The sequence below is a fragment of the Saccopteryx bilineata genome, chromosome 2, assembly GCF_036850765.1.
Source record: "Saccopteryx bilineata isolate mSacBil1 chromosome 2, mSacBil1_pri_phased_curated, whole genome shotgun sequence".
Classification (NCBI taxonomy): domain Eukaryota; kingdom Metazoa; phylum Chordata; class Mammalia; order Chiroptera; family Emballonuridae; genus Saccopteryx; species Saccopteryx bilineata.
Window position 1 is genome coordinate 311,430,769 of NC_089491.1, and position 19,805 is coordinate 311,450,573.

At 40.0% G+C, this 19,805-nt stretch overlaps 1 protein-coding gene across 3 annotated transcripts in view; it reads right to left on the reverse strand.

Moving 5' to 3' along the window:
- Positions 1-3,945: 3,945 nt before the first annotated feature.
- The window catches only part of CHD1L (chromodomain helicase DNA binding protein 1 like), a 67,470-nt gene continuing 51,610 nt past the window's right edge, over positions 3,946-19,805 (reverse strand). For 2 of the 3 annotated variants that reach the window (XM_066261785.1, XM_066261786.1), the window contains 5 exons: positions 19,594-19,692; positions 16,958-17,028; positions 8,172-8,286; positions 6,736-6,844; positions 3,946-5,422 (listed from right to left, as the gene is read on the reverse strand). In XM_066261785.1, the coding sequence (XP_066117882.1) occupies positions 5,344-5,422; positions 6,736-6,844; positions 8,172-8,286; positions 16,958-17,028; positions 19,594-19,692 (473 nt within the window). In that variant the 3' untranslated portion in view covers positions 3,946-5,343. The remainder of the gene's footprint in view (positions 5,423-6,735; positions 6,845-8,171; positions 8,287-16,957; positions 17,029-19,593; positions 19,693-19,805) is intronic. The other variant, XM_066261784.1, reaches the window with a different exon arrangement.

Below are 19,805 nucleotides of genomic sequence, written 5' to 3' on the forward strand. Positions count from 1 at the left end.
TAGAAAGTCCTCAGTTTTATGCCGTTTAATAGGATGTTGGCTGATGGTTTATCATATATGGCCTTTATCATGTTGAGATATTTTCCTTCTATACCCATTTTGTTGAGAGTCTTAAACATAAAATTGTGTTGTATTTTATCAAAAGCCTTTTCTGCATCTATTGATAAGATCATGTGGTTTTTGTTCTTTGTTTTGTTCACAGTGGCCAAGACATGGAAACAACCAAAAAGCCCTTCAATAGAAGACTGGATAAAGAAGATGTGGCACATATACACTATGGAATACTACTCAGCCATAAGAAATGATGACATCAGATCATTTACAGCAAAATGGTGGGATCTTGATAACATTATAAGGAGTGAAATAAGTAAATCAGAAAAAAACAAGAACTACATGATTCCATACATTGGTGGAACATAAAAATGAGACTAAGAGACATGGACAAGAGTGTGGTGGTTACCAAGGGTGGGGGGGGGAGGGAGGACATGGGAGGGAGGGAGGGAGAGAGTTAGGGGGAGGGGAAGGGGCACAGAGAACTAGATAGAGGGTGACGGAGGACAGTCTGACTTTGGGCGAGGGGTTTGCAACATAATTTGATGACAAAATAACCTAGACATGTTTTCTTTGAATATATGTACCCTGATTTATTAATATCATCCCATTACCATTAATAAAAATTTATTAAAAAAAAAAAACAAAAAAAAAAAAACTGAGACTTCATGTACAAAAGTGTGAAAAGCAACAGCTTAAAGCTAAAACTGAGACACATAACTTAAAAACAAGAGGAAACAGAGAAGATAGGTATAGAATACCACCAAGCAAAAACACAAAGAACCAATGGAGGCAGAGAGTTACCAGAAAACAAAAGATAAATTGGCACCCTGGCCACTTGGCTCAGTGGATAGAGCAGGAGTCGGGAACCTTTTTGGCTGAGAGAGCCATGAACGCCATATATTTTAAAATGTTAATTCTATGAGAGCCATACAACAACCTGTGTATGTTACACATTATCCAATAAAAATTTGGTGTTGTCCTGAAGGACAGCCGTGATAGGCTCCAGCCACCCACAACCATGAACATGAGTGGTAAGAAATGAATGGATTGTAATACATGAGAATGTTTTATATTTTTAACATTTTTTTTTATTAAATATTTGTCTGCGAGCCAGATGCAACCATCAAAACAGCCACATCTGGCTCGTGAGCCATAGGTTCCTGACCCCTGGGATAGAGCATTAGCCCAGCATGCGGACATCCTGGGTTTGATCCCCAGTCTGGGCACATATGAGAAGCAACCATCTGCTTTTCTTCCCTTTCCCCTTCTCTCCTCTCTCTTCCCCTCTCTTAGCCAGTGGCCAGACTGTTTAGAGCAGGGGTCTCGAATTCGCGGCCCGCGGGCAGCATGTGGCACACCAAACAATTTTGTGCAGCCCACAGACTAATCCACGAAGTTCAAAATATTTTGGATAAAATTAAGTAAGCCTAGGGGCCTACTTGTATTTTTCATTTCTCTAGCATCCTAGCTAGATATTAGCTTAGTTAACAGCAGTTGTGATGCGAACTACAGTTTCTGGTTGTTTTGTGACACTGAGTAAACTGCATGTACGATTGTGCTTGTTGTACTGATTTTTTTTTTGTTTTCAACTGCAGTGAGAAAAGTGTTGCATAACAGTTGCCTTTTGTAGACCTAGTGTGGCCCGCCGAACGGCTGTGATCTTGCTCTGCGGCCCACATGCTGAGTTGAGTTTGAGACCCCTGGTTTAGAGCATCCACCTCAGGCATTGATGATAACTCAGTTGATTTGGCCCCAGATGGGGGTTGTCAGGTGGATCCGGTTGGGGTGCATGCAGAAGTCTTGCTCTCTATCTCCTACTGTCACTTAAAAAAAAAAAAGATAAATTCTCCATAGAACTCTTCATGCATCAATATTTACAATAAATCTAAATGAACAGAATTCACCAATAAAATGACAGAGTAACAGACTGGATCAAAATCCAAAATCCAACAATATTACTGCCTTCAGGAGATACAACCAAGCTGGAAAGACAAATACACCCTCAAAGTGAAAGGGTGAAAAATGATTCACCAAGCAAATGGCACTGACAGAAAAGCAGGCATAGCTATACTTATATCTGACAAATAGTTTTCAAGACAAAAGAGGTAATGAGATAAAGATGGAAATTTTAAAATAATTAAGTAGATACTACATCAAGAAGACATAAGCCTGACCTGTGGTAGCGCAGTGGATAAAGCGTTGACCTGGAATGCTGAGGTTGCCGGTTCAAAACCCTGGGCTTGCCCGGTCAAGGCACATATGGGAGTTGAAGCTTCCTGCTCCTCCCCCTTCTCTCTCTTTCTCTCTCTCTCTCTCTCTCTCTCTCTCTCTCTCAATCTCTCTCTCTCCTCTAAAATGAATAAATAAAAAAAAAGATAAGAAGCAATTAAAAAAAAAGACATAACACTTCTCAATATACATGCACCCAATTGAAGAGCACTAAAGTATATTTCTTTTGCAATTGCAACAACAAAATAATAAAATACCCACAAATAAACTTAAAATAATATAAAGGACATAAACACTAAAAACAGCAAAGCATTATTAAAGAAGATTAAGACACAATAAAATCCATGTTCATAGACTGGAAGAATCAACCTAGTTATAATGTCCTTATTGCCCAAAGCAACACACAAATTTAATACAATTCCCATGAAAATCCCAATGACATTTCTTAAAGAAACAGAAAAGAATAATCAGATTTGTATGGAAGCACAAAGACCCCAAATAGAGCAATCTTAAGAATAAAGCCAGAAGTGTAATAATACTCCTTAACTTCATATACTACAGAGCCACAATAATCAAAACAGCATGGCACTGGCAGAAAACAGACACACAGACCAATGAAACAAATTGGGAGCCCAGAAATAAACCCAGATGTATACGGGCAAATAATTTTTTACAAAGGAGCCAAAACATACAATGGAGAAAAGAAAACCTCCTCAATAAATTATGCTGAGAAAGTTGGAAAGCCACACAAAAGAATGAAATTCCACTGCTATTTATTCCCATATACAAATTAATCCAAAATGGATCAAAACCCTAAATATAAGTTCTGAAACAATAAGTTACATAGAAGAAAACATAGGTACTAAACTTATGGACTTTGGTCTTAGAAAGTATTTTATAAATTTGAGCCCACAGGCATGGGAAGGAAAGGCAAAAATACACTGCTAACAAAGATTAGGGGAACAGGGAAAGTGCAGATACTCCAGTACTTTCAGCCTTTTGTATAGAGCATTTTCACCAATGAAATACAAGTTGGTTTTACATCTCATTTGCATAATCAGACAACTTTCTTTCATTTGTCATTTGCTTTTCTGATGTTCTCATTTAATAAAAAAATCAAATGCTTCTTTTATTGTTTCATATTCATTTTGAAATATCCCCTAATTTTTGTGAGCAGTATAAATAAATGGAACTATATCAAACTAAAAAGCTTCTTCTGCACATTAAACAAAATTGCCAAAAAAAAAAAAAGCAACCAACCTAATGGGAGATTTTTCCAAGCAAGAGCTCCTTTAAGCAGTTAATATCAAAAATATATAAAGAACTCATATAACTCAACACCAAACAAACAAATAATCTAATTCAAAAAATGGGCAAAGGACCTGAACAGACACTTCTCCCAAGAAGACACATAAATGGCCAATAGGTATATGAAAAGATGCTCAACTTCACAACTTATTAGGGAAATGAAAATCAAAACTACAATGAAATACCACCTTACACCACCCTTGTTAGATTGGCCATCATCAACAAATAACAAGTGTTGGAGGTTGTGGAGAAAAAGAAACCCTCATTCACTGCTGGTGGGAATGTAAACTGGTACAACCAGTACAGAAAACTGTATGGAAACTCCTCAAAAAATTAAGAAGAGTTACTGTATGACCCAGTAACCCCTGTTCTGTGTATCTACCCAAAATAACTTGAAACATTTATTTACAAATATGTATGCAGCATTACACATGGTGGCCAAGACATACAAACAACTGAAATGCCCTTCAATAGATGATTGGATAAAGATGATATGGTACATATATAAAATTGAATACTACTCAGCCATAAAAAAAGAATACTGCCATTTGTGACATATGAATAGATCTTTTAAAAATTTTTATTATGTATTAGTTTCAGGTGTACAACTTACTCTACATAGTGTTCCCCTCTATATTTCCAATATCCCAAATGGCACCATGCATAGTTATTAGAATATCACTGGGATCTTGAAAATATCATGTTAAGCAAAATGAATTAGATAGAAAAAGAACCATATGATTTCATTCATGTGTGGGATATAAAACTGAAAGCAAAAAATGAACAAACAAGATATACAAAAACTCAGACACAGGTAACAGTATGGTAGTTAACAGAGGGGAGGAGGCGAGGGTAGTAAACAGTAAAGGGGGACAAACAGTGATGGAAGATTTGACTTTGTGTGGCGAGCACACAATGCAATACAAAGATGTATCACAGAATTGTACACTTGAAACCTATACAATCTTATCAACAAATGTCAACCCAATAAATTTAAGAAATCAACAACAAAAGGCTACAGCTTATATGGTGTTTCCCCCATAACTCCCTCTCTGGTGGCTTCAGCCCCCTGTCATTCCCATTCTGACGTTCTGTGTCAGCTACTGCCATTTCCACGATTCCTCTTTGGCTTGAAGCTGAAATAAATTTAGAGAAAAGGGGAAAGAAGACCCATTTGTTTCTCTGATGTCCCATTGAAGGGCTTCTAGGTCAATGTGTATTCTTTTAGCTTCACAGGCTGAGTAGTATGAAAAGAAGAGCAGGACAGGCTCCACTTGTTTGGATCAGGAACTTCACTTTTCAGCCTCTACCCCTCAAAGTCCATTCTTCCTAAGGCATGAACAGGTTGAGGGTGTTTTCTTTTCCCAGAGCAAGCCCATTCTATTACCTTTCATTTTTCCTTAATCCAATTGACCTTTCCCTCTATAAAGAAATCAGTCTGATGAAGGGGAATAAAACTGTACTGGGGGAAAAGAAAACAATGAAACCATGAGAAACAGAAAATGTATTATTATTTTAATAGCTATGTAAACTGGAGCCCTGAGAAGCTGCAAAAGGACTTTCCCAACTAACTTGTGCATCCCTATATGACAAGTACCAAATGAGAGTAGCACATCCAGGAGAACAAAATTAGAATTCAGAAAAAAGGCACACCAGATCCTGATTCCTCTCTGAAATACTATATTATAGTAGTTCTGAGCAAAAATCTTCATAGCTGGTTGCTGAAAGCTAGATCTGATACTGGGGCAATTGTTAAGGCACCAGTTGTCCTGAGGAGGAAGATGAGTACTGTGAAGGAGGGATGGCAGCTTTGTTTCTAGGAAAGTAATAACTGATTAAGGGTAGTCAAGGAAGATACATTTCATCACTTCTACATCAACTTCGCTAAAAATACTAGTTGTCTAGTTTAGTAATTGTTGGAATAACCACTCCAGTTGTATGCCTTTAAGTCCCTTTCACCATGTCATAAACCCTTCAGATGTTGTTAGCACTTATCACTGCTATTGTTGATATACCAGAATACTTCTGATACTGTTTGAATTGTGCAAGCATATAAAACATGACCTCTCAGCTTAGTTTTTCTAGTGATTTAACTACCTTGAAAATCACCACTAAGAATTTCAGTAAGTAAAAAGATATAGTTTCTATATGATTATAACATTTATAGGTCAATCAATTTAGCTTCTTCTAGTGATTTTGGAATTAGTGTAGTAGTTCGAACAATTCTAATTCACAAAACAAAGAGGTTATTATAAGAAAGTACTAGTGTAGCAAAACTAGATTATATCTTAATGGTCAAAATGAATTTCACAGTGTTCCTTAAGAATATATTGAATAGGTTCAGAAATTAAGTAATTCACTTGTTTATATTAGGGAACTTGAATGAAGTTCCTAGAATCAGGCCTTCCTCTAGAGGCATGAAGGAGCTCTAGAGAAATGATGTAAAAAAGATTCACTATGTTACCAAATAAAAATTGTAATTGACCCCTCCCTTCATGTAGCTTTTAATCTATCTTGTTGGCACATAGAAAAGCTTGGATGTATTTGTCTCCTTTGATATAAACAAGTTAGAAAGTGCTTCTTAGATTTTCTCTCATTAAAGAGGGGCAGAGTAAAAACTGGCTGAGGAGGACTTGGCCTTGGATTAAAAAGTGCTACCAGAGGCCCTGGCCAGTTGGCTCAGCGGTAGAGCGGCTTCCTGGTGTGCGGGGGACCCAGGTACGATTCCCGGCCAGGGCACATAGGAGAAGCGCCCATTTGCTTCTCCACCCCTCCCCCTCTCCTTCCTCTCTGTCTCTCTCTTCCCCTCCCGCAGCGAGGCTCCATTGGAGCAAAGATAGCCCGGGCGCTGGGGATGGCTCCTTGACCTCTGCCCCAGGCGCTAGAGTGGCTCTGGTCGCAGCAGAGCGACCCCCCGGAAGGGGCAGGGCATCGCCCCCTGGTGGGCAGAGCTTCGCCCTCTGGTGGGCGTGCTGGGTGGATCCCGGTCGGACGCATGCGGGAGTCTGTCTGACTGTCTCTCCCCATTTCCAGCTTCAGAAAAATACAAAAAATAAAAATAAAAAAATAAAAAGTGCTACCAGAAAATGTAAGACATTTTTCCTTTTGAGCTGAGGGGACACTATTAGAGTAACAAAAGGATACATGTAAGTTGGAATGCCTTTTGCAGCCAAGTATTTCCGTATAAGGCGCTCAGTACCATACCAGTTAAAACCTTTTGTAGCATGTCCAAGGCGTGGAAGATGGACACTTGCTGTTGAAAAGAGAAAAAGAATAGATTATGATGTCTTTCTTCATCAAAAATTGGTTAAGGGAAAAAAAATTGGTTAAGGGAAAAACATCTTTAATTCATTAATAGGTATAATACACAGGAAAAAATAATCTTTAGTCATTCTGTGGTTTCCAATGGACCAAATGTATAAAATCATGGTGCATCTCATTCAAAGCATAGAATTATAATGTCAAAAATACTCTGGGGATGGAAGCATGGAATACTATGCAGCTGTGAAAAAGAAGGAAATCTTTCCTTTTGCAATGGCATGGATGGACCTGGAGACTATTATGCTAAGTGAAATAAGCCAGGCAAAGAAAGAAAAATATCATATGATTTTACTTAAATGTGGAATCTAATGAACAAAGTGAACTGAGGAATGGAATAGAGGTAGAGGTGGGGTCACGGGGACCAGAGGGACAGCTGTCAGAGGGAAGGGGGATGAAGGGATGGGATCGGAGAAGGTGAAGGGATTAGTGAAATTATATATATATATATTTCACTATATATATATAACACAGATTATATATATATAATTATATATATATTATATAACATATAACACAGAGATACAGATAACAGGACAGCAAAGCCCTGAGGGAAAGGGGGAGGGAGTTAGGGGGAGATGGGGAAAAAGGGGTGTAAATAGGGACACGAGGGTGGGGGGGAGGGTGTTATATTCAGTGAGACACTTGAATCCAATTTAATACAATAAATTAAAATTAATTAAAAAAATATTCTGAGGAGGTACTGCTAGGGAAAAAAATTCAATTCACAAGGACCGAAGGCCCTAAAAATAAGTAAGTACAATGGAAACAGAATATGATCAATGGTCAAGATGTAATTAAAATAAGCAAAGATTCTTAAAAAGTCAATCAGTTCAACAAACTCTGAGATATACTGGGTTTGGAAACAACACTAAACTACAGTTTTTGACAGAGAAATATCTGCTGATGTGGACTATGTCTCTCCAAGAGAGGACATAATAAACAGCATTTCCCAACTACATATGACCAGTTTACTTTATCTCTGGTGCTCTGCTTCATCATCTGTAAAATCATGATATAAATACCCCTGTGGGTGTGGATGGTATGCAGAGATCATGGATACAGAAGTGATTTTGAAAGGAAAAAGAGCTTTACAAATACAAGATGACAAGGTAGTTACTTCTGTCGCTTCTCATATCAGGACTTACCTTTACCAGGTAGATTAAATGAGTTCTTGACATTTCTCACCTCAGCTTAAAAATCACACTGTATGCTTGGGAACAGAAATACATCTACTTCTGAGAATAGATGTAAGAACTTACCTTTCTTTTTCTTTGCTGCTAAAAATATCTTCTTCAGGCCCTCTTCCAGGGCTGCCATCTTAATGCCAGACAGGACATTGGAGCAATCACGGTGCTGAGCCACAATTAAGGCCAACTAAGGAGAAACCATCATTAATGGCTGACATGGCATGAGATGGCTACATAGTCAACTAAGTGACCTACCCTTGGATAGAGTGTGCACAATCCTCCAATAGGAACAACCCCTTATGGATCACTCAGGCGTTAGCTTTCAATGCTCTGCCTGAACAGTCATATATTAGCAAGCCGACGATTTCACACACCACTGTAATTGCTCTATTTTGTGGTACCTTTACATAAGCTTTCATTACTCTTTTTAAGATATGTTTAAACATGAGTCCAAGACATGCTAGCCTTTCTAAATGCTCTCAAGGATAAAAAAAGAATTTTTCATAAAAGTCTTTTGAGGAGCAGAAAGGTCTTTCGGGGTTCTTTTACTCGAGCCCACTATCTGGTGATCAAGTAAGCTCTGGTTACGAGGATAAGCAGCCATTCTATCTCTGTTCAAAATGCTAAATATCTCCCACCTCCTAACCTAAGTGGAGTAGAACGGGAGAGAATGTCAGGGAATATCTGGGACTGACATCACTAGTTATATCATAGTCACGGTACCCTACTCACTGTAAACATTTCATGAGTCACTGGATTCTGAGCATCTTATACACAACCACTGTGTCATTTTTATTTTTTAGCATTTTAGAAATAACTGAATTACTGAACAAGCAGAAACCACTTTGCTATTAGGCACTCGGAACAGTAGCCTCAAGAAATGTGTGAGACTAATGAGATTGATGACATCAGAGTAATGGTGGTATGAGAGATACTCCTGATCTCTCCCCTTGAAATTTCAACAAATTCAACAACTATAATGCAGTGAAAGTACTCCAGCTGGGCTCACAGGCATACTTGAAAGATCCACGTACCAAATGAACTAAAGAGGGGAAAGGTTGAAAAGGGGGGGGGTGGAAGATAAAATGCATTTGAGGTTGGCTCTGGAGAGGAGACAAATCAAAGTGACTGGGGTTTTTTTCTCTGCCAGTCTATGGGGAAGAGAGAAGCTCGGGCTGTCTGGGTTTCATCTGAGAGGTACAAAGAGGGAAACCAGGAGTGACTGGGTCTCCTTCTGCCTGGAGGAACAGTGAGATAGAGGGGCACAGGGGGAGATACAAAACCCAAGTGGTGGCAGAACATTGGGTCATGGCCAATGTTCCCATGGTCTTCCTGCAGTCTGTGCTTAGCACAGAGACAGAATAAGTGCAGCCCTACCCCCAGCCTCCCAGATCCCACCTCCCTCACCTCACAGGTACAGAAAGTGGCAGAGACAAACCCCACAGCTAGCTATCCAGAGACACTCTTTCCCCAGAAGAACATAGGTGCTCCACATCTGGTCCCCTGGTCTGTTGAGATGTGGGGAGGAGCACCTGGAGGCCTGAGATTGCCATTGCTAGAGCCTTAAAGCCAGAAAGCCTAAGCCAGAAAGCAGAAGCCATAAAACCCTCCCTAACAACATGCCCCACCCAACCAACGTGATCATGGCCCTGCCCACATCATTGTGACAGCAACATCTCAGTGGAGAACAGCCCAGGAATTTCACAGGGCTAAAACTTGTAACAGCAACACCTGCTGGAAAAAAACAGTAACCTCTCAAAACAAATTTATTTTTCCTTTTCTTTCATATTTTCCTTTTGTCCTTCTTTTTCTTCTTTTTCTTTTTCATTTCATTTTCTTTAATTTTTATCTCATTCTTATTTTATGTGGATTTTTTGTTTTAGATTTTTTGAGTTTACAATCTGTTTTCTGTGTTTTTTCTTTATTAGTTATTATTTTTAAAACTTTTATATTTTATTGTAGTTTTTTTATTTTAATTTTTCATTTTTTGTTGTTTTTGTTAGAATGTTTAACAATACCACTCTCAAATGCCATCAAGGAAGAAGAAATCAAATACCATGGCTACACAAGACAGAGACATAGTTCAGAAAGAAAATGAAAAATCTCTAGAACAATAATCTCAATCACATGGAAATCTTGGAGTTAAATGATAGACAATTCAAAAATTGAAGTTCTGATAATACTCAACGAGATGTGAGAAAACACCAACAGGCAACTTAATGAGCTCACTAAAGAGACTAAAACTCTAAAAACAGAGATGAAGAACTCAATACATGAATTGAAAACAGGCAGAAAGATGAACTAATATAACAAGCCAGATAGAGGAAAGAATCAGTGACATCAAAGAGAGGCAACTAGAGAGATACTAAAGAGACTCATGAATTAAAAAAAAAAAATGAAGGCTCAACAAGAATTGTCTGACTCCATCAGAAAAAGTGATATAAGAATAATTGGTACAGGGGGTCCTTGAGTTACAACAGTCTCAACATACAACATTTCAAGTTTATAATGCTAACTCTCATAAAAACTTTTAAAAATTGAGATGTGAGTGTTTCAGTTATTATGGATGCCTTGCAATAATATAAGTCATCAACCTTCCAGACAAACCTGGAACGATTCTTTTTTTTTTTTTTTTTTTTTTTTTTTTTTTTTTACAGAGAGAGAGTCAGAGAGAGGGATAGAGAGGGACAGACAGACAGGAACAGAGAGAGATGAGAAGCATCAATCATTGGTTTTTCGTTGTGACACTTTAGTTATTCATTGATTGCTTTCTCATATGTGCCTTGACCATGGGCCTTCAGCAGACTGAGTAACCCCTTGCTCAAGCCAGCGACCTTGGGTCCAATCTGGTAAGCTTTGCTCAAACCAGATGAGCCTGAGCTCAAGCTGGCGACCTTGGGGTCTCGAACCTGGGTCCTCTGCATCCCAGTTCGATGCTCTATCCACTGCGCCACTGCCTAGTCAGGCTGGAACAATTCTTTAAGAATAGATCTGCAACAGATCCTGTACCCTCTACATAAGCTGCTTCTCAAAATGAAACACCTGTAGTACAGGTAGAATCATCTCCAGCATCTCCTGAATGTTCCTTAGACAATCCTGATTCACCTGACCCAGTATCTCCAGCACCTTCTGCTGGTTCTCCTGCCTCTTCAGCTTCCTCCTCTCAATAGGTCACTCTCTCTACCCTGCAATGTCCCTTCCAGTGTGCAAGCCAACCACAGGAATAAAGGTAAGAAATTTTTTATACTAATTTTTTTGTCATTTTTTCTTTTACTACAGTACAGTGCCATTCATGACACTATGGATAGACCTTGAGAACATTATACTGAGTGAAATAAGTAAGAACAGAAAAAGCTAAGAACTATGAGGAAATTCCAAGATAGCAACAGAGGTACATGTTCCAACTGCCACCTTCCAGGACCAAATTGGATTACAACTTAATTTAAGAACAATCATCTTGAAAAACTAACATTGGACCAAACAAAGAGGAGTCTATAAACAAGGCTCACAGAAGAAGCCAGAAGACTGGTAGGAAAGGCGGAGACATGGAATGGCTGCCCCAGGCCCAGGAGTGAGCAGTAGCAGAGGATCCCAAGGGATTCTCACTGTGGGGAGGTTCGCCCTGAGAAGGGAGGGTCCTAAGCCTCAGGCCAGGTGCCCCATCCTAGAGCCCAAGAGCCAAGAGGTGTCCACACAGCATTTGGCAATTAAAATAACCGAGGTTTCTGTATGTGAGAAAGAGACACAGGTTCCATCTTAAAGGGCCAGTGCAGAAGGTCTCATTCACAGCCACTTACCCAGGGCTCTGGCAGAGGGAGGGCTGGGAGGACTGAAAGGACTAGAGTTGCATGAGGAGAGTGTGAAGTTGGTGGCTCAGGAAGAGACACTGTGAGGGACAGCCACCAGAACCTCTGTGCTGAGTCACTCTCCAATACCAAAGTTATCATCCTTCTTGGGTGGAGCAGTCCCCTTCAAGCAGCATCAGCCTGGGGGAAAGCAATTGCCCCACCCTTGGGAGTCTCTCTTGTTCTACCCCATGGAGAATGGGCCATTCTGAAAAGTCAGCTAGGAAGCAGGGACATGTAAGTGAATCAGTTTTCCAGTACCAAGGCCAGACCTTGTCCCTGCACTCTCTCAAGCCTATGACTGGTGCTTCCTCCTTAAAGGAGATTCAGTAGAAACTGTCCAGACTGTGAGCAGACCACATCTCTCGGTCTCAGAGGCCACCTCCACTGGACTCCTGGGGCTACACCCTACTGAGGTCTGTGAAAAAAGTCTAGACAGACTGATACCTGGGCCAAACCATACCCACCAACCTTCCTAATCCCTGAATTGTCTGAGGCTCTAGACTCTTCCAGAGATTTTTTTCAGTGGCCGAGCCCAACAAGCAGAGAGAGGCTGAAGGAGGCAGAGCTCAGGGAACCTTGGCCTTTTGCTGACTTTCCCCCAGGCCCAGTGTGGGTAAAAGCCAGCCTAGGTCTGTGACTTGGTATTTGCATGTGCACCTGAGCCGAGCAGAGATAGCCACAAACTCTGGATTGCTTGTAGCTCAAAGAAGGTTGCTAACAGTCATAGGCAGTGTCTCCCAATGGTCTGGGCCAGGTTCCCTCCAGGGAGGCCCTGGGCTGACAGATCCAGTAACCAGCTGCAGAGAGCATCAGTTCAGAACCTAACAACCCTTGCTAGTGGTGTGTCCTAAGGAAAGGTTCCTCATACCAAGTCCAGCTGAGGCAAGTTCCACTATATGTGATTAGCACCAGCACAGTGGCTCATGTACATTGGACAGAGTAGAACTTCAGAGTCAGCAGGAACACATGTTGGATATCGTGCCCCGCTGGGCTAGGTTAAACAGGGGTAAGGTAGAAAGTGGCTAGGAGCACAGACATTTAAAGTGTGGGTCCCCATAAGTCCATTGCTGGGTCTAGTTGAAGGGCTTAGCCAGGTTCAAGGGAGGGGGGGCACAGTCAGCCCCAGGAGAGGACTCTCTCAGTCTTCCTCCCTGAGACCAGGGTCTCACCAGCTTGAAAGACTTCAGCAGAGGGGACTGTTAGCCCCACCCAATCTGAACCTGCTGCTCACCTTCCTGGGAGAAACAAAATTTGAGTATCCAGAAGTGGCTGAGGGATTAGGCTCTAGAGTAGGGGCCACTTTCCTCTTACTAATCTCCTGACCAAGAGATCCCTGATGTAGGGAGTCCCACTAATGCTGTATTCCTACTTCAGCTGCTCTAACTCACCAAGCTTGCTACCTGTAGAGGGGTTGATTGGGTGAGGCCAGTCTGAGCCCCCACTATAGTCTTTCTACAGAATACTCTGTGGGAAGACCTGCAAGCAGCAAGAGGAGGAGGTGAAGCAGAAAAGTGGAGACAAATCTTATGGAGCTTGGGGCTTTTACAGAGCAGCTGTCAGCTCTAAGCAGGAGGAAGCTGAACTTTATACACATGTTGGCCCCTTCCACACTACCCAGGCACAGAAAATGCAGACACAAACAGTAAATAGAGCAGTAGCTCCAGACAGGTAGACCACGGAAGTTTACAAACAACGGCTGATGCCAACCCAAGAAGACCTAGAACCAACACAATCAGTAGTGCATGGCAGACAACACTGACCCTAGACTCAGCTAACTACACAAGCAGCACGCACAAAGGTGGAGTCCACCAGACACCAAACACTGTGGAGAATAACTACACCCAACAGGACAGACACTACTACACAGTGTCTAATACACATGATCAAGGTTGACCCTTAGAGCCAGCCAGCCTGAAGGGATAACGGCACCCACAAAAGGATCAACTGCATTCAATACTCACATACAATCGGAGGGAAAATACTACCCTCAACAAGCATTCCTAGAACAAGGAAATCAGGTGGCCTGGAGGTCAGTACCACTGAGCCCATCTTCCTCATAGACACCACAACAAAATTCAAGGTCAGACAGCACTATAAAATACAGACAAAATGGGCAAAGAAATACGACCAAAATGAATCAAGAGAAATCACCAGAAAAAGAACTAATTTAAATGAAAGTTACCAAACTACCAAATGCAGAGTTTAAAATAATGATTTTTAGGATGCTCAAGGATCTTAGAGCAACATTGGATGGTCACAACATCGGATCATTTACAATAACATGGATGGACCTTGACAACATTATACAGAATGAAATAAGTAAATCAGAAAAAAAACTAAGATGAATCCATACATATAAGGGACATAAAAATGAGACTCAGAGTCATGAACAAGAATGTGATGGCAACAAGGGTGGGGGTGGGGGGAGGGGGGATGGGGTGAAGAAGGAGAGAGGGGTTGGGGGAGGGGAGGGGCACAAAGAAAACCAGATAGAAGGTGACAGAAGACAATTTAACTTTGGGGGAGGGGTATACAGCACAATCAAATGTCAAAATAATCTAGAGATATTTTCTCTCAACATATATACCCTGATTTATCCATGTCACTGCATTAAATTTAATAAAAATATATATATATAAAAAAAAAGAGCAAACATCAAAAAGGACATTGAAATCATAAACAAAAACTAGTCAAAAATGACACATACAATATCAGAAATGAAGTCTGCACTAGAAGGAATCAACATGAAAGCTGGAATGCCCACTAGTGGGCAGGAGAGACCAGGTTGACCAGCACTGCAAAAGTGGGCAGTTTTTATAAAAAGGTGTGCCATCACAGGAATAGACACTTCTCCAAAGAGGACATACAGATGGCCAATAGGCATATGAAAAAATGTTCAATGTCACTAATCATTAGAGAAATGCAAATTAAAACCACAATGAGATACTACCTCACACCTGTCAGAATGTTGCTCATTAACAAATCAACACACAATAAGTGCTGCCCAGAGTGTGGAGAAAGGGAACCCTCCTGCACTGATGGTGAGAATGCAGACTTGTGCAGCCACTGTGGAAAACAGTGGGCATTTCCTCAGAAAATTAAAAATGGAACTGTCTTTTGACCCAGCTATTCCACTATTAGGAATATGCCCTAAGAATACCAAAACACTGATTCAAAAGAAGATATGCACCCCCATGTTTATGGCAGCATTGTTTACAATAGCCAAAATCTAGAAACAGCCCAAGGGTCTGTCAGTGGATGAGTGGATTAAAATGCTGTGGCATATATACAGAATGGAATACTACATAGCTGTGAAAAAGAAGGAAATCTTACCTTTTGTGATGGCATGGATGGACCTGGAGATTATTATGCTAAGTGAAATAAGCCAGGCAGAGAAAGACAAATATCATACGATCTCACTTATATGTGGAATCTAATGAACAAGGTGAGCTGAGGAATGGAACAGAGGCAGAGATGGGGTCACAGGAACCAGAGGGACAGCAGACAGGGGGAAGGGGAATGAGGGGATGGGATCAGAGAAGGTAAAGGGATTAGTAAAACTATATATACGTAACAAATAGATACGGACAACAGGACAGCGAATCTCAAAAGGAATGAGAGGAGGGAGTTAAGGGTGGGAGGAGTAAAGGGGGTTTAATGAGGGGCACGTGGATGGGGGGTGAGGGTGTTATCTTGAGTGGGACACTTGAATCCATGTTAACACAATAAATTAAAAATAATAAAAAGAAAAAGAAAATCAATGAAGAAAAAAGAACTTTATGATTTCACACATAAGTGGGATATAAAACTGAAGCTCATGGACATAGATAAAAGCAAAGTGGTTACCAGGGGGAGGGGTATGGGGGGAGGGCATTTGGGAAAAGGAGTAAAGAGGGACCAATTATATGGTGACAGAAAATAATCTGACTTTGGATGATGAGTATAAAACATAATCAACAGTTCAAATGTTATAGGAACGTTTTCCTGAAACCTATGTACTCTTATTGATCAATGTCACCCTGCTAAATTTAATTTTCTAAATAAAATTTTTTAAGAAATGTGCCTCTCGGCCTAGTTTCTAAATGTCTTTTCTAAGTCAGTAATGTTTAGCTCAAATTTTAAATATGAATTTAAGCCTGGAAAAATTTAGGTAGGTGTGATAAATAATACATATTACAAAAATTCCAAATGGCAGGCAAGTGGGAAACACAAGAATCAAAACAAGAAATTTAGTGCAAGCAGAGGAAATACAGATTGGTTCTCAGATATGGCTGGCTTGAAAACTCAATCTTTTATAGAACTTTTCATGTAAGAAATGATGAAACCTCTCAGAGGTTTTAGTCATGTTTTCTTTTTGTTCAGTAAATGTGTACTGAGCATTTCCTATGAGCCATACTGAAGGGATAAAAAAAAACAAAATTAAACTCTTTGCAATTAAGGGCCTGCCTTCTAGGACAGTGGAGGGTAACACGGGGTAGGGGATGACAGTGCTCCAGAAGCTGTGACAAACAATATGGTGGTTGGGGGAGTGCAGCAGAAGGTCAAGTTCAACCTGCGTATTGTAGGCTGAATAGTGGTCCCCGAAACTAACATATTGAAGCCCTAATGCTTAGTACTTCAGAATGTGACTGTATCTGAGGTAAGACCTTTAAAAAAATAAAAAGGTCTTTAGGGTGGGACCTAATCCAATCTGACTGATGTCCTTATAGTAACAAGAGATTTAGACACAGAGGAAAGACCATGTGAGGACACAGCACGAAGCTGACCACCTGCAAGCCAAGGAGAGAGGCCTTAGGGGAAACCCACCTTGCCAGCACCTTAGTCTTGGACATATGGCCTCGAGAACTGTGAGAAAATAAATTTCAGATTTTTAAGCCACCCAGTCTGTTGGGGCAGCCCTAGCAAACTAATACACAGCTAGAGAGGCCAGTGGGTGAGGAAGAGGTTTCAAGAAGAGGTGATAGGAGTCACATTTTATCTCTGAGAAAGAGATGTAGTTTTTTCACTTACCAAATCTTGCCCTTTGTTTCTTGACTCTTTATCATCAATAGGAAATAAAAGGACACCTCCCAAACTCAAGTCTGAGGTGAAATAAAAAGAAACAACAGAAAGAATATTAAGTTCACTAAGACTGAATCCAATCAGGTATCAAATCTGCATTTTCTCACTCTCCTGGACTAGTCACTGCCTTAGCCAGGTACTCATTTTTTCCTCCTCAAAAAATACTGTTAGACTTTATATTTATTTTACAACAGTTTACTATTTACATTTATTAAATACCCTCTTATCCCCTACTACCCCAGGCATTGTGCTCTAACCCTGGGGATTCAAAGATGAATATAATATTCTCTGTAAGTGCCCTAACTTCTGTCTTTAGAGAGCTCAGTCCTCAAAGTAGCTTCCTGCTCTCAATATAGTGTCACCTGGGCCATTTGAAAGCTGAACCATTTTTGCCTGACATTTATATTTACCACTGTCATTAAGGTAGGACTTAGTTCCCAAAAATACTCAAGTTTTAAAAAATATCATTCCTTCAAAGCCTGGCACAGTACTTTACACATAGAAAGGAATACTTTTTGAATAGAAATTACTTAGCTAAGGAACGTATTTATTTCCTGCCTCATGTACAAGGTTTATTTCTTTATTCTCATCCTCCCAGTCCCCCTCCCCTTTGGCAACCATCAGCTTATTTTCTGTACCAGTGGGTATGTTTGTTTTGTTTATTCATTTGTTTTGTTTTGTTTTTAAATTTCACATGAGTGAAATCATACATATTTGCCTTTCTTTGTTTTGATTTATTTCACTTAGCATAATATCCTCTAGGTCCACCCATGTTGTCACAAATGGCAAAATTTCATTCTTTTTTATTGCTGAGTAATACCTATATGTGTACCACATCCTTTTTAATCCATTCATCTACTGATGAACATTTAGGTTGATTCCGTATCTTGGCTATTACTAATAATACTGAAATAAACATAGTGGTGCATATCTCTTTTTCAAATGAGAGTTTTTGTTTTCTTCAGATAAATATCCAGAAGTGTAATTGCTGAATCATAAGGCAGCTCCATTTTTATTTTTTGAGGACTTTCCATACTGTTTTCTATAGTGGCTGCACAAATTTGCAATCCCACCAACAATGCACAAGGGTTCCCTTTTCTTTACATCCTCACCAGTACTACTTGTTTGCTCCTTTACTTATTGTGGTTTTAATTTACATTGCCCTGATAATTAACGATGGTGAACATCTATTCATGTCTGCTGGCCATCTGTATGTCCTCTTTAAAAATGTCTATTCATTTCCTCTGCCAATTTTTTAATTGGATTGCATGGGATATTTTTAGTGTTAAGTTGTATGAGTTCCTTATATATTGGATATTAACCCTTTATCAGATGTATCATTTGCAAATATCTTCCCCTATTCAGTCAGTTATCTTTTCATTTTGTTAATGGTTTCCTTTGCTGTGCAAAAACTTTTTAGTTTGATGTAATCCCATTTGTTTATTTTCCCTTTTGTTTCCCTTGCCAAGAAGACATATTCAAAAATACTGCAATATCGGAGTTTAGTACCTATGTTTTCTTCTAGGAGTTTTATGGTTTCAGGCTTTACATTTAAGTCTTTAATCCATTTTGAGTTTATTTTTGTATATGGTATAAGAAAGTGATCCACTTTCTTTTGCATGTGTCTTATCCAGTTTTCCCAACACCACTGACTGAAGAGCCTCTACAAATTTATCTATTAAGGGTTATCTAATGTGATGGCACAAAATTGTTCATAGTTGTCTCTTATTGTCCTTTGTGTGTTTATAGATTCAGTTATAATTTTCTCCTCTTTCATTTCTTTTTATTTTTTAATTGAGAGGAGGGAGGCAGAGCGACAGACTCCCACATGCACCCCAATAGGGATCCACCCAGCAAGTCTCCTAAGGGGGACACACTGCCTATCTGGGCCACTGATCTGTTGCTTGGCAACTGAGCTATTTTTAGCATCTGAGCGAGCCCTGGGGCTAACTTGCTCAACCACAGAGCCATGGCTACAGGAAAGGAAGAGGAGAGGAGGAGGGGAGAGGTGAAGGAGATGGCCACTCTCCTGTGTGCCCTGACAGGAAATGAGGTACTCCTACCCCTTCTCTATGCCATGAGAGAATACTGTTCAGACTTCTAAATCCCCCTAGCACCAAACAGCTTTACCCCAAGCTGTGCTAACTTTATAGTACAACCTCCTTCCCTTCAGCACCCAACTCTTGTTAGCACTTTAATGGTGTGTCTGATTTCTCTCTCACAGGTTTCTCACATTTTCATGGGAGATTCCCTATGAAGATGGGGTGAACTGGGTAAGCAATGAAATGCTAAACTTCAATATACATTCAGGGATCAACATTTATCTAAATATTTGCACATTCATTATCCTCATTATAGTCCCATGAAGTAGATGGAATATTACTCACAAGTTACAAATGAAAAAAAAGGCACAGCGAGGGTAAAGAACTACCTCAAAATAACATTACAACTAGCTAATTGATGTTAGAATTCAGACTCCAACTAGCCCTTCTGATTCCTAATCTACTGTTTTTTAAACTCACATACCTGTCTTAAGTGCCCTCTCTTATTCCATCCCTAACCCTTCTCTCTGCTGTGCTCTTTACCTTTCATTTTCCCAGCCAGCTCATATATTTTTCTTGGCTCAGTGGATCGTTTCTCCAGAGCTGTGAATAAACCACCTCTGCCCCAGCGGCCAGAGTCATCTGAAAGAAGAAAGAAAATTTTCTTTTATACAAGGCAAAGTCTAGTCCACAGTCTAAAAAAATAAAGGTACACCAAATAGACTTGTAAAGGAAAATTTTTTCTTCCCTCTGTA